The 14,562-nt window shown below is 35.5% G+C and overlaps 1 protein-coding gene across 1 annotated transcript in view; it reads left to right on the top strand.

Annotated features, from left to right (window-relative positions):
* The window catches only part of Emb (embigin), a 53,503-nt gene extending 40,802 nt beyond the window's left edge, over positions 1-12,701 (top strand). Inside the window, exons 5-9 of the mRNA XM_047556402.1 lie at positions 5,689-5,816; positions 8,216-8,495; positions 9,312-9,345; positions 11,919-11,973; positions 12,518-12,701. Coding sequence (XP_047412358.1) covers positions 5,689-5,816; positions 8,216-8,495; positions 9,312-9,345; positions 11,919-11,973; positions 12,518-12,535 — 515 coding nt within the window. The 3' untranslated portion in view covers positions 12,536-12,701. The remainder of the gene's footprint in view (positions 1-5,688; positions 5,817-8,215; positions 8,496-9,311; positions 9,346-11,918; positions 11,974-12,517) is intronic.
* Positions 12,702-14,562: the final 1,861 nt, after the last annotated feature.

The following is a 14,562-nucleotide window of genomic DNA, read 5'->3' as shown; positions in this document are numbered from 1 at the left end:
TCCATTTTCTTGCAAATGACACAGTTTCTTCTTTATGACTAAAACTCCATTGCAAACACAATAATCTTATTTAGCTGCTTTAGCCAAGCACTAGAATGTAGAATTCACTGAAGGTTGCTTCTTTTTTCCTTTTTTTTTTTTTTAGTTATATTTGACATTAGGATTCATTTGGCATACTTATAAAAGCATGAAATATAATTTGTTCTAATTCAGTCCCTACTATTTCCTCTTTCCCTCCCTTCTTCCCCCCCATTCTCTTCCTTCTACTCTACTGATCTTACTGCTATTTACTTATAGTTTTTTTTTTTTTTTAAGTTAGTGTCTTGTGGATGTACATGATGGTGAGATTCACTGTGGTATATTCATATATGTATACATAGGAAAGTTAGGTCAGATTCATTCCGCTGTCTTTCCCTATCTCATCCCTCCTTTCTTCCCTTCATTCCCATTATCTATTCCACTGATCTTTCTTCATTTTATATCCCCCCACTTATTTTGGATTCTTTCTGCATATCAGAGAAGACATTCTACCTTTGACTCTTTGGGGCTGGCTTATTTCACTAAGCATATTCTCCAGTTCCATCCATTTACTGACAAATGCCATAATTTCATTCTTCTTTATGGCTGAGTAATACTCTAGTGTGTATATATACCACATTTTTTTTCTTAATCTGTTGAAGGGCACTTAAGTTGGCTCCAGAGCTTGGCTGATGTGAATTGTGCTGCAGTAAACATTGATGTGGCGGTGTCACTGTGGTATGCTATATCTTTTGGATCTATACCAAGGAGTGGGATAGCTGAGTCATATGGTGGTTCCATTCCTAGTTTTTTGAGGAATCTCCATACTGCTTTCCAGAGTGATTGCACTAATTTGCCATTCTATCAACAATGCATGAATGTATCTTCTTCCTCACACCCTAGTCGACATTCATTGTTACTTGTATTCTTGACAATTGCCATTCTGACTGGAATGAGATGAAATCTTAGTGTAGTTTTGATTTGCATTTCCCAAATTGCTAAGAATGTTGAACATTTTTTTCATATATTTGTTGACCACTTGAACAGCTTTTGAGAAGTGTCTGTTCAGTTCTTTTGCCCATGTATTGATTGGATTGTTGTTTTTTGGTGTTAGTTTTTTGAGTCCTTTGTATATTCTAGATATTAATGTCCTATGTGAGGATTAGGTGGCAAAGATTTTCTACCATTCTGTAGTGACAGTTGCATTTGAGGATGGACTGGAGCCATCTCTACGTAATCAGCATTCCAGAGCTCCTATCTCTTCACTCTTTTCCTGGCCCTTGTTTTTTGCTTATTTATCACCTTCTTTTTGTCACTTTACTTGGTTCATAAAGGACTAAGTTTAGAGTCTTTTTCTCATTGCTGTGGTCCTGAGATGTGTTGGGGTGAATTTCTAGGTCTTTTTCTCTCTTTCTTTTTTCCTGTGTTTTATTTCTTTTATGATTCATGAGGCTAGCTGGCCTAGAAATAATTTTCCACATAAAGAAAATTGATCCTATTAATTTGGCCAATGATCAGTACATAGAAGGGCCATGGGCATTGCGGATTATAGGAAAGCTTAATTAAGAAAGCAGTACCAGTGCATAATCTCCACGAAAGTTTCGATTTTGTGGCATTTCCCATGCACCAGGGACGTATTACGTTTACTTGTTTAATCCTTTGCTATGATACTACAGGATGGGGAGGACCTACCCTTAACCTCAAAGGACTACAGCCACTGAAGCTGAAGTCCTAAGTCAAATATCTCCTAGGCACACATCTTATCTTTGTCACATCATTGTGACATTGTGTTGGCTCCTGGCCTTTGAACTTAAGCTCATGTCGGATGATGACAGGTAGGGAGTGCAGGTTAGTCTTTCAGAAGGGATGCCAAGAAGGTCTTTGGTGAGATTAGCCACCATGTTTCTTCTGGCTGAGTTGACTGCAGTCAGCAACTCCTCCAGTTAGCCATACCCACTCACCTCTCCCATAATGACCTTCAGGAGCATCCTAGTAGTTCCTCAACAGGTGCCCAAAGACTATTAGGGGGTGATTGCAAATTCCAATTGGTACTCCACATTTTTGGTTAATGTAAAACTCTTGCCCATTCAGTTTAACCAAAACATGTTTCCTTGGCTATGGAAAGTATGGGAGCCCCTGATTTATAGAGTGCTCTGCCATCTCTCTTAGAATTACTCAAACATTTATTCCTGCAGGATGACATACCTCTTATGTGCCAGTCTTTATTATTAGCAGTGTGTCATTCAGGACTCTGCTGCTCAGCTGTCCTGATGAAGAAGAGGGGATATGTGTCATTATAGTGGAGCTGATGATGTAGGTGCATTTTAAACAGTAAGAAACAGAAGGCGACTTGCCCACTTACCATTGTAACACTGATCACTGAGGGACAGAACTCATACAGAGACCTTGTTCTCCAGCCAACAGTTGTCTAGTGCCACACAATTTAGAATTTCTTTTCCAATCATTAGCAATTATTTTCCTCCTGCTCGTCATTAAATTTCATACCTCCAGCAAATACATGCTCAATTATCTTTAGGTAATAGGAAGACTCAGGAGGACTTGGAAAATATATTTAATCTTATATTTAACTTTAGCAATTAAAATTGATCTTTCCATTTCTACCCTGTCCCTCTGAAATATAAAATCTAAAGAACTGAATAACAAGTAAAATTTATAAAATGCCTAAAAGTTTGGCAACATAGTATAAAAGATTTAGACAGTCATAATTTCATCCATTCTTCCCCGGCTGGTAAACTAAACAAATAAAAGTGAAAAAGCATAAAATAAAAAATGTGCTAAAATCAGTAGAAAAAAAAATACCAACAAGAAGAAATCAAAAAGAGTAATCATTGTCGATCAGTTGACATCCCCAGAGTAAGTGTACATTCTATAATACATCTTCTGAGTTTGATCAGAGGAACTGATTTCTCCATGTAGGCTTTCAGTTGACTTTTTTCCCTTATTGCTGTGTTCTTATATTTTACTTTTCTTTACCAAATTGATTGTATCCTAAAACCTTATTTTTAATTGTTCAAATATTAAAACCTAATTATTGCTATAATGACATCATGTCAAACTTAACTAAGAAATTTGTCATCATGTACATTAGCATATACATTTTTATTTATTTATTTAATTATTTTTTTATCATTTCTTTTTCCCCCCCTATTTTTACAGACTGCATTTTGATTCATTGTACACAAATGGGATACAACTTTTAATTTCTATGGTTGTACACAATGTAGATTCACACCATTTATGTTATCACACATGTACATAGGGGTAATAATGTTGTCTTTGTCCACTAGATTTCCTTCCCCCCACCCCCACCTGCTCCATTTCCCTCTACACAATCCAGTGTTTCTCCATTCTTCTCTAACCCCCTGCCACTGCCTCCATTATGTATCATCGACCACTTATCAGAGAAAACATTTGGTTTTTTGGGATTGGCTTATTTCACTTAGCATGATATTCTCCAATTCCATTTACCAGCAAATGCCATAATTTTATTTTTCTTTATCGCTGAGTAATATTCCATTGTGTATATATACCACAGTTTCTTTATCCATTCATCAATTGAAGGGCATCTCAGTTGGTTCCACAATCTAGCTATTGTGAATTGAGCAGTTATGAACTTTGATGTGACTTTGTCACTGTAGTGTGCTGATTTTCAGTCCTTTGGGTATAAAACAAGGAGTGAGATAGCTGGGTCAAATGGTGAGTCCATTGCAGGTTTTCTGAGGAATCTCCATACAGCTTTCTAGAGTGACTCCACCAGCAATTTATGAGTGTGCCTTTTCCCTCACATCCACGTCAACATTTTATTGCTTGTGTTCTTGATAGTAGTCATTCTAATTGGAGTAGATGAAATCTTAGGGTGACTTTGATTTGTATTTCTCTAATTACTAGAGATGATGAACACTTTTCTATGTATTTGTTGATCACCTGTATATTTTCTTTGGTGAAGTGTCTGCCCAGTTCCTTAGCCCATTTATTGGTTGGGTTCTTTGTATTTTTGGTATAAATTTTTGGTATAAATCTTTATAAATTTTGGAGATGAGTGCTCTGTCTAAAGTGCATGGGGAAAAGATTTTCTCCCACTCTGTAGGCTCTCTTTTCACATTATTGATTGTTTCCTTTGCTGAGAAAAAGCTTTTTAGTTTGAATCCATCTCATTTATTGATTCTTGCTTTGACTTCTTGTGCTTTGGGAGTCTTCTTAAGGAAGTCTGGTCCTAAGCCAACGTGATGAAAATTCAGACCTACTTTGTCTTCTATTTGGTGCAGGGTCTCAGTTCTAATTCCTAGATCCTTGATCCATTTTGAGTTGAGTTTGGTACAGGGTGAGAGATAAGGGTTTCATATGGATTTCCAATTTTGCAAGCACTGTTTGTTGAAGAGGCTATCTTTTCTCTATTGTATGTTTTTGGCTCCTTTGTCTAGTATAACTATACCTATGTGGGTTTGTCTCTGTGTGTTATATTCTGTACCATTGGCCTACTATCTATTTTGGTGCCAATACCATGCCATTTTTGTTACTGTTGTTCTGTAGTGTAGTTTAAGGTCTGGTATTATGATACATCCTGCATATACATTTTTAAAAAGTCACAGAAAATGTTTTTTAACCTCATTTTCTTTCTTATAGTTTTTTTTTTTTCTTAGTTCCATTTTTTAAAAATGTTCTGACCCTCTCTAACTCTTGGCTGGCTGCTGATAAATCTGTTATTTATTTAGTTATTTTTATTTGTTCTTTTTAGATACACATGACAGTAGAGTATATTTTGACATATCATACATACATGGAGTATAATGTATTCTAATTTGGAATCCATTCTTGTGGTTGTACATGATGTGGAGTTTCACTGCTTGTGAATTCATGTACAAACATAGGTTTTGTTCTACTTTCCTATTCCCATCCCCACTCCCTCCTTCATTCCCCTTTGTCTAATCTAATGAACTTCTATTCTCCTCCATCCCCACCCCTTATTGTGTGTTAGCATCCACATATCAGAGAGAACATTCAGCCTTTAGTGTTTTGGGACTGACTTATTTCACTTAGCATGATCGTCTCCAGTTCCATCCACTGTAAATCTGTTATCAATCAATTTTCTAACCTGGAATTTTCTTTCCACTCAGATGCTTTCTAAACATAAAACTTTGAAGAAAATAATTGCTCTATGGTGACATAATAGGTGGGAATAATAAACTTGGACATATGGAGCTTCTTTTTCTTTTTTAATACCAGGAATTGAACCCAGGAGTGCTTTGCCACTAAGCTACATCCCCATTCATTTTTGTTTTTTTAATTTTCATACCAAGTCTTACTAAGTTGCTGAGGCTGGACTTGAACTTGTGATCCTCCTTCCCTAGCCTCCAGAATTGTTGGGATTACAGGCACGTGCCACGTGTCACAATTTATTGCAGTGCTGTGATTATTCAATCACGGAAGGTTTAATCACAGAAGGCGTTTCTTCCATTTCTACTTTGGAGACAATCATAGTGCAGCTATCTAGCTACTAGTATTGCTAATATTGACTATACCCTAATGTATAACTAAACTTGTTATTGTTTCAGTTCAGTGAAACAACATAGAGAAAATCACAAATCGTTGAGAAAATGAAAGGAGAAAATGTCTTCAAATTTAAGACATTTTTTTCTAAATCTTTCTTAGTTCCTGAGCTTCACAGAAAACACAAGCCATTGATCACGTATGTGGGGGATTCTACTGTCCTGGTGTGTAAATGTGAGAATTGTTTTCCTATAAATTGGACCTGGTACAGTAGTAATGGGAGTGTACAGGTAAGAGCATGCTTCTTTGATTTGAAGAAAATGAAAAAAAAACCCTATTAGTTTATAAATAATAGGATTATAATAGATTCAAAATTCCTATTATGTTTATACTTCTGTTGTCCTCTTCTTTAGTATGTATTCATAATGAAAGGACAGTGATAAATGGAGTTGTCTTTGGTGTTTCAGCATATTGCATTGTACATATGAATATATCTTGAAGTTTCAGTAGCTTGTATTTTGATTTTTTTTAGGTTTAGCAATTGATTTAAATTCTTCGAAAGAAAATTGTATTTCACTTATAGTTGACCACGTTAGAAATAAACTCATCAAAAGAGATTCTTTTCTTAACATTCCTTGAAAGTAACTAGGAAAAAAACCCACTTCATTTCCAGTTTCTGTCTTATGTTAGTATCTGCGATAAAATGTAACATAAGGCTATACCATTTGAGAAAAATAGTGAAAAACTGGTAACAAACTTAGGTTCTATCTGTAAGCGCTATGTGCAGTTTTTTGCCTTCCGGTTACTGGACAGACGCCAAATGCTGTACTTTAATTTTCATTTATTTAAGGGAAATGGCTATTCAAAGAGCTGATATGAAGAAAAAAAAGTATTCAGTAGAACAATTTTGGCTTCTTCCTCCCGCATAGTCTCAAATGGCTAGAAAATTCAGGGACATCCTTCTCTGGCCCCAGTGCTAAGGATCATTGAAATTAAAGCTCTGTTAAAGGCAGGCTATAATTCTAGAAGCACATGAGTCAGAATAGATCTTATAATGAAATATTAAATCCCTTCTGAGACAAAATTGGTGCCTTATAGACAGCTGAAGGACGACAGAGGGAGAGCTTGCAAAGCAGGAATGACTGATTCGGGGGTAACATTGGCTTAATTTTTCAAAAAATAGCTCCAGGTTGTGCAGATGTAAACTTAACCATTAATACTTCTCTTTGTCATGTTGTTTATGATGAGGAAAGGCATATGCAAATATTTTTAAAAACATCAATTTGTTAAAAACATCAAGTGTTTGAAACACACAGCCATTTGATTTATATGTGCCTGTGATATTAAACAGTAGGCTAAATTGAATTATATTTTCTTTCCTTCCCTTCTTCCCTCCCCTTGGTCCCTTTTCTCCATTCTACTGATCTCCCTTTGATTTTCAAGCGATCCCTCCACCACCTTTCTTTTCCTTTTTCCTCTGTAGCTTCCACATATGAGAGAAAACATATGACCCTAAACCTTCTATGTTTGGCTTATTTCTTTGAACATAATATCTTCATGTTTCATCCATTTTCTTGCAAATGGCATCATTTCATTTGTCTTGATGACTGAACAAAACTCCCTAAATAAAATTATATTAAACTTTTAGACTGCCATTTTACATATACCTGTGCATCTGTCCATTTGCTATGCAAATCAGTCTCTTAATTTGCGAGCGCGGGTCACAATAGGATGTGAGAAAAGTACAGGGAAGAGAGTATAAGTCAAAACTTTGAGTCAAGTATTTTTTCAAAATGTAACCAGCCGCCTGCATCGGGATCAGCTGAGGACTTACTTAAAGTGCAAGTTTGATTTTTCACCTCTGACTCTGAGGAAGCACTTGTCCTAAGCATCCCAGGCAGTGCTGTGCACATGGAGTCAGGTCACTACCAACAATAAACTCACAGAGAGTTCTTCCTCAGGTAACCTCAGAGAATATTTGTATGCAGATTAACGTTTGTTGAACAGTGCAGTTGAGTGAGACCAGAGGAGGCATCAGATGGATCTGGGAATAAAATTTGATTTAAATAGATTAAGTACAGCAGTTTCCAAATAGCCTAGTATGACTATTGTGAACCTGATGAAACCTAGAGAATCTTAGAAGCCATCTTGCCTGTGAGAGAGAAATTAGGACTTGAAAAATAAGAAGGGGTACAGATAGCAGACCTCTTCTATTGCTTCTATCAGCTTAGAAGTCCTGAAGATTTCAGCTTCAATTCCAGTGTGGGGAGCTCCATTATCAGGGTTAGTGGTCTTCCTTCATGGGAGTGATCAGAATTAGTAGGTAGCTTCAGGGCTGTGTTTGTGAAGAACTGGTCAGTATTGGAATGTAAAACCCAGTTGGCTAGAATTCTTCTGTTTTTAATTCTTATGTAATATTTACCCATGATGATCTATTCACTTTTAAAAAATATTCAGTACTAAATCCTCATCATGGGGAATATTTATTCCTTTATTTGCTACCTGGAAAATCAAACTGATAAGATTTAAGGTCTGTTGTATATAATGTCTCACAAATTTTAATATGCCTTTTTCCAGTAAGCAGTTTTCTTGGCACTACCTGATAACTTTGCTCAAAATTAGATCATACAGGACTTGTCTCTTTTATGCAATATGATAGCTATGGGATTTTAACATCTCCTTACATTAGGTTCCTGTTGACGTTCACATGAATGATAAATATGTTATCAATGGAACACACGCTAATGAAACAAGGCTCAAGATAATGCATCTTTCAGAGGAAGATGGCGGATCCTACTGGTGCCATGCAATATTTCAGCTGGGTGAAAGTGAGGAACACCTTGAACTTGTTGTGCTGAGCTTTTTGGTGCCCCTCAAGCCCTTTCTTGCAATCATTGCTGAAGTTGTTCTTTTAGTGGCTATTATTCTGCTTTGTGAAATGTACACGCAAAAGAAAAAGAAGCACCCAGGTAGGAATTGTTTTTTCATTGTCACTTATTTATGATAAGTATCACTTAATTGTGATATGTACTATGAGTTAATATATTACAGTCAATTTAGAGTTTTGTGGAAGAATCTAGTTTTATTATTTGCAGCAGTATATACTTTAACAACAATTGTGACAGCGAGCTGTGAGCCTATATTAATGGTCTTCTCGTTTCAACTTCCCTAAAAATATTAGTAATAAAATTAACTTTTTTCTTTTGATGCTACTGATACCTAAGTACTAATGAGGAGATGTGAGAATTGACACTGGAATATTAGAAAAATCTGGGTTTACTTACTATAAAAGATCTTAAGGACAGTTGTTTTTTTTTTCACTTGGATAGTCAATTTTAAAATATTTTTATGAAACATTTTGCTGTTCTCATAAAAGACATTGTCCTGTCAGTCTCCTATTTTTGTAGCCTTTACCTGATGTGATATGGATTGAGAAACCAGTGAATGGTCCCTTGAAAGAATCTGTACATACATCCTATATTCTTTTCTGATTTTGTATTGAATTTTTAATAACTTAAATAATGGCAGATAATCAATTGTATTTTTGAAAATCCAAGGTGCTGAGCTATTCTTGGTTGGAAATGGAGGTGAAGTCTGTAGATAGAGAGGAAGGCGAGCAGAAGCACCTGAGTTGGTGCTACAGCTAAGGGAACATGTCTCACCTTCATTCCAAACAGGAAGGGCAGCATTGGGCATTCTTAACTTGGGAAGGGGGTTGAATTGGACATGTATGTTCCATTAAAAATAGTAAACCTTTCTTCTCACACTCTTCTTTTGTTATACAGAGGAAGGAAAAGAATTTGAACAAATTGAACAGCTGTAAGTATTACTATTTACAGGTTAATTTTTGCTTCAGTAAAATACAGATAAATATGGAGCTGAATGAAATATTTGCAGTCAGGAACACAAAAAGCACAAGAGTATATGTTATGTAAGTTATTTTCTGAACACTTCCATATGGTGGTGAAGACTGGCATTCGGAGTCCTTTGCCTGTGTTAGAATCCTCTTTAGGACAGGGGCTATGGCTCAGATGCAGAGCACTTGCCTAGCATTTATGAAGCACAAGGTTCAATCCTTAGCACAGCATAAAATTAAACAAATAAAATAAAGGCATTTGTCCATCTACAACTACAAAAAAAAAAAAAGTTAAAAACAACAACAAAAGAATCCCCTTCCATCATTTACTGTCCTCTGTGCTTTAGTTTTCTCTTTTACAGCAGGCGTTCATAGTAGAATGTATCACTTAAATCTGTTGGATTAAATAATACTACCATGTAAAAATGCTTAGCACAAGCTTTGATGCACTTGTATTCAATAACCACAGGGAAGTATTATTCGCTTGAATGTTTCCCATTCTTGACTATTTAGTCAGATAGAGGGACTCAGATCTTGCTGGATCCCCCAGGTCAGAACCTCTGGTGTTGGGCGTTTGTATTTCTTGAAAACATCTTGAGTGGCTCTGATTGTCAGATTGAAAATCACTGGCTTGTAATTCTATTAATGATGATTCCTGAGAGAATACAGTTTTGTTGTGAATTCTCCTACAACCCTGTTTAGAGTAGAACGTGAGGAGGGCTGGGAATAAAATTGCTGGGGATATAATTGGTATGGGGAAGGTAGAAATGTCTTTCCCCAAGCTACAGGACAGTATGGAGGCCAGTGACAGAGATGCCCAAGATGGGGATTAAAGTCTGAGTAACAGCCAACGGCTACAGACCAGGAATGTGACACCAGAGTATGGCAGCTGAAAAAACCTGAGAAATGGGAGATGTGGGCAACTGTCACCAACAGGATATGACGTTGGAAGTTCATCCTTATTAGCCCCTCAGGTGTCCTGGAGTGTGAGCCTGCCACCACATGAAAGAACAGGATTGGGCCAGAAAGTTGTCTTGCAGGTGTTTACAAACATTCAAACAGGCATTTTGACTCAGTTCACATAGAGCAGGTAAATAAATATAAATACATAAATACATAAATCAAGAGGTGAGCTTCCAAGTTAAGGGCACAAAATAATTAAAATAAGAGAAGAACAGGTTGGATTGGAATCTGAGATTCTCCCGTTGGTAGGGAACCACATCTCTCCATTGGACCTGTTTCTTATTCTTAGAATCTTAAAATATGCGACATCCATTCACATACTGGAAGATGGGCATAAACTTGCCTTCCTTCTTCTATTCCTCTGGTTCAGCCTCCACAGCGTCCCTGACCATTCCTGTGAGGTCACAGGTAGAGGCTGCATTCTGGTTTGTGCAGGACATACTAAGAAGCATGTTGCTTTAACACTGTGGAGTGGACTATCAGTTCTGTATAATTTCATGTTCATTTTTGCAGCCTATCCTATTCAGTATTTTTTTTCCCTAGAATATCTTAGAAGCAATATAAACTGACTTAATCTATAATGCAAAGAATGAACTTTTTTGTTTTTGAGAACTGGGGTAGTACACATCATTTTCCCTATCCTTTACTGCACCACAGAAATCATTGAAAATCTCTCAGTTTAGGTTATTTTAGTATCTTTTTAGATGAGTATGAAGAACAAGGGTACTTTAAGCTCTTTTAGACCAACCCTGTAACAATGTTTCATTAGATTTTATAAATTAGAGATAATTTTGGGGGGCAGAAAATATTTTTATGTATTATACACAAAATATATTTTCCATATAACATTTACACATGCATTTAATCCCCATTATTCATAGGAGTTTCTTGGTGAAAAAGATCTAAAAATCTAATTATAAACATAATAACATCAAAACAAGCTTTTGTTGCAAATAGTTCAATAAGGAGGTTGCACATTTATCCAGTCTGCTTGGATATGTAATCTACACAGGTCCCCGTGACTACCAACATGCCCCTGCTCCAGTTTTGACATTGTTAATTGAGTGGTTGAATTTATTGCTTGGTGACAATAGTTGAATGAACTCAAGCCTGCACAGATCTCCAAGGACACTCATAATGCACAACAGTTACCTAGTTAAGAATCCGAAGCCCACATTTGTAGTCTTGTTCTGATGTATTTTGGGCAAAGACCCGTGTTTAACCTCTAAGGCAGCGTAATAAGCATCGAAGCATGACATGTGTGACACAATCAGCTATCATCTTGCATGATTCTAAACAATGCTGCGTTAGGTTATGTGCCCAACCCCATTCATGCTCTTCCCTTTGCATAAAACAAACCAGCTTTTATCACCAATGTCAGTAGCAAAAACCCTCTCCAAGCAGTGACACAAAAATAAAATCAACATTAAGAGTAAAACCATTTTTAGAAAAATGAATTCTGTCGGTACGGGCATTTTTCATTTTATCCTGATGGCCATGATGTAAATGGTATACTGACTTAATTTTATGCACGGTAAATATCTGATGATTTCCCTTTTTGTTTTCCTCACAGGAAATCAGATGATAGCAATGGTATAGAAAATAACGCCCCAAGACACAGAAAAAATGTAAGTTACTTCCAAATGCTCATCTAGCTACAAGGTAGAATTCAATATGCATAGGTTATTAATCCAGTTCCTTTTTTAGTTTCAAAACAGACAGAATAGTTTACAGTGTGTTTGAATATGTCTGTTTATACTATTATAGGATAAAGTATATGGTTATACAAAAATTAGTAGCATCCTTTTCCACTAGAAAATAGTTTAGAAACCAATCTAAAAGTAAATCAATTGCACTCTCTCCGTGTATTTTTCTTTTATCACTTGGGGCTAGTTTCTTTTACAATTTTTCACATAGCTTTTTCATTGTCTTTCAAGTCTTCGGGATTCTTCGGTCATTGTATTTTCATATATTCCCATATGTTTAGTGTTGTGAATTAACAGCTGATTTTCTTTATTGAGTTCAAATTTTCTTAGTTCATCAATAGCAGTACTCCTTGCTTTGGCAGTAGGTTGTGATCCCCATTTCCAGCACCTTTGCTTTGCTAAAGTGATAGTTATTATAGGTTAATGAGTACATTAATTATATTTCATTATGTTTTATTTAATGCAGGAATCTGGGAACCAATAAATGGACAGATCACGTCAAGGGTCATGGGAGAATGTGTGAAGAGTTTGTATTTCATCTTGGTTTATCCTTCCTTTTAAGAGCATCAGAGTTTTTATTTTTTTAAAAGATAAAAAGTTTTTGCGACACACAAAGTAGTAGCTTCATAAATAAAATATGCTATCTCAGATCCAAAGATATATTTTTATTTTGTTATTGTTTTATGTTTAAGCAAGGTGAATTGTTTTAAACATGTTCTGTGAGCTGTAACCCAGGATAATGAATTACATCTTAGTCCACAAGGGACATACAGAACAGACACCAGCAAAATCAGTTAATAGTTTATTGAATAGGTATCACTAAAGACCTGTTTAAAACCAAAGAATTTAATAGAGAAAGCCTTTGCCATTTGTCTTAAAAAAGTTACTTTTTCCCAAATCTTACTCTGTGTGTGTAGAGATATTTGTAACAATTTTCATGTAAAGTTATTCCTTCTGTGATACTCCAAAAAATGTGTCTTCTTTGGAAGTGAATACTTTGTGCTTTTGCTAATGGTGGTTACTCTACAATTTGTAGAAGAAATACATACTTTTAATCCGTAAATAATGGTTTAAAGCAAGGAAATAAAACCATTTGCTTGTCCCAAAGTGTGTCACTACAAAAGCAAATCCTCCTAATCTTTATTTCACTCATTTCTATTGCTTTCCTACACCAAACCAAAGTGCTTTTTTTTTTTTTATAAGTAGAGTCTCCTCTACCCCTATGGGGTTTGAACTTATTCAGGTCCACCTCCTGGTGTTCATGTTTTAAGTTGCAAAACTATATAGTCACTCTAACTATATATAATTCATTTGTGGTTCATGGTTTCCTGGTACCTTTTATTTGATATGTAGTTTCTTGGAATTTATGACTGGTTAAATATATAAAAATGCACAATTGATGCTTTATGATAATAATTCCTTAGACTGCAATCCAGGAGTACTAAAGTACTTCTATCTTGTTGCAAATGCCTTAGACTTATCTTCAAAAATAGATACTTAGTTTCTAGTGCACATATAACCGAAGTTTCTAAGCTCATTATAACTAAATCAAATGAAATCTGAATGGATAGGAAAAATGGTTGATGACTTTAAATGAAATATTGAAATTATGCCTCATACTAGATTGGGTGCCTTTGATGCTGGAGGGTCTGGGGTCCTGCTGCTTATAGGGCAACAGGGTTAAGAACAATTAGAAGCAAAGAGGGAAGAGCTTAGCATGATAATTAAAAATCCACATTTCTTGGTGATTAAAGGATTAAAAATTGGGGAAGAAAACCTAGTGATTTGAAAAGAAATATTTTATAGAAACTTGCACCATGTGTATTGGCTAAGAAAATTATAAGATTCTGGTAGTGAAAATTATATGGCTTCTTAACTAATGTTTACCAATATTACTGCATAAATAATACACATAAAGTAGGCACTTGGAAGCTTCTCATTACTTTATTGCTGCAACAATGCAGTGTTTTGTTGCAAACCATGTTAAGTAAACATATAAGTTTTATCAAACTAGAATACACTGCTTTGTGGCCAAATTAATTTTATTGATCTTAGAGCCTTTCCTATGTTTTGATTTAATTCATTATTAGTTTGACAAAATTATCTTGGGTGATATGTTGGCAGTTAGTTTAATCCAAACAGTTTGAAGTCAGTGAAAAATCAGGCAAACCTGTTATTTGAGTAAGCCCAATTCAAAGTAGTATGCCTGTGATTAGGTGTGTACAACACCAAAAGCAGTATAGCTCATTTGCACATGCATGCTTCTATTTTGACACCACTAACTGTGTAGGCTAAAATAGATTTCAAGAAAAAACAACAACAACAACAACAACAAAACTGGTACTCTAAGATTAAATGATCTGAAATATTTATCTAGTAGATTGAGATTTTAAGTGGCATTGTTTTTAACTGGCAGTGCTTGCTGTTTACTTTTTGTAGCAAAGACAAGTTATTTCAACAACTTTAGGTAGAAAAAGTACTGAAACATTTAAGTTAATGTTTGGCTTTTCA

Source organism: Sciurus carolinensis, chromosome 6 (genome assembly GCF_902686445.1).
Source record: "Sciurus carolinensis chromosome 6, mSciCar1.2, whole genome shotgun sequence".
Taxonomy (NCBI): domain Eukaryota; kingdom Metazoa; phylum Chordata; class Mammalia; order Rodentia; family Sciuridae; genus Sciurus; species Sciurus carolinensis.
Note: the sequence above shows the minus strand (reverse complement) of the source record. Positions and strands in the feature narration are given on the sequence as shown.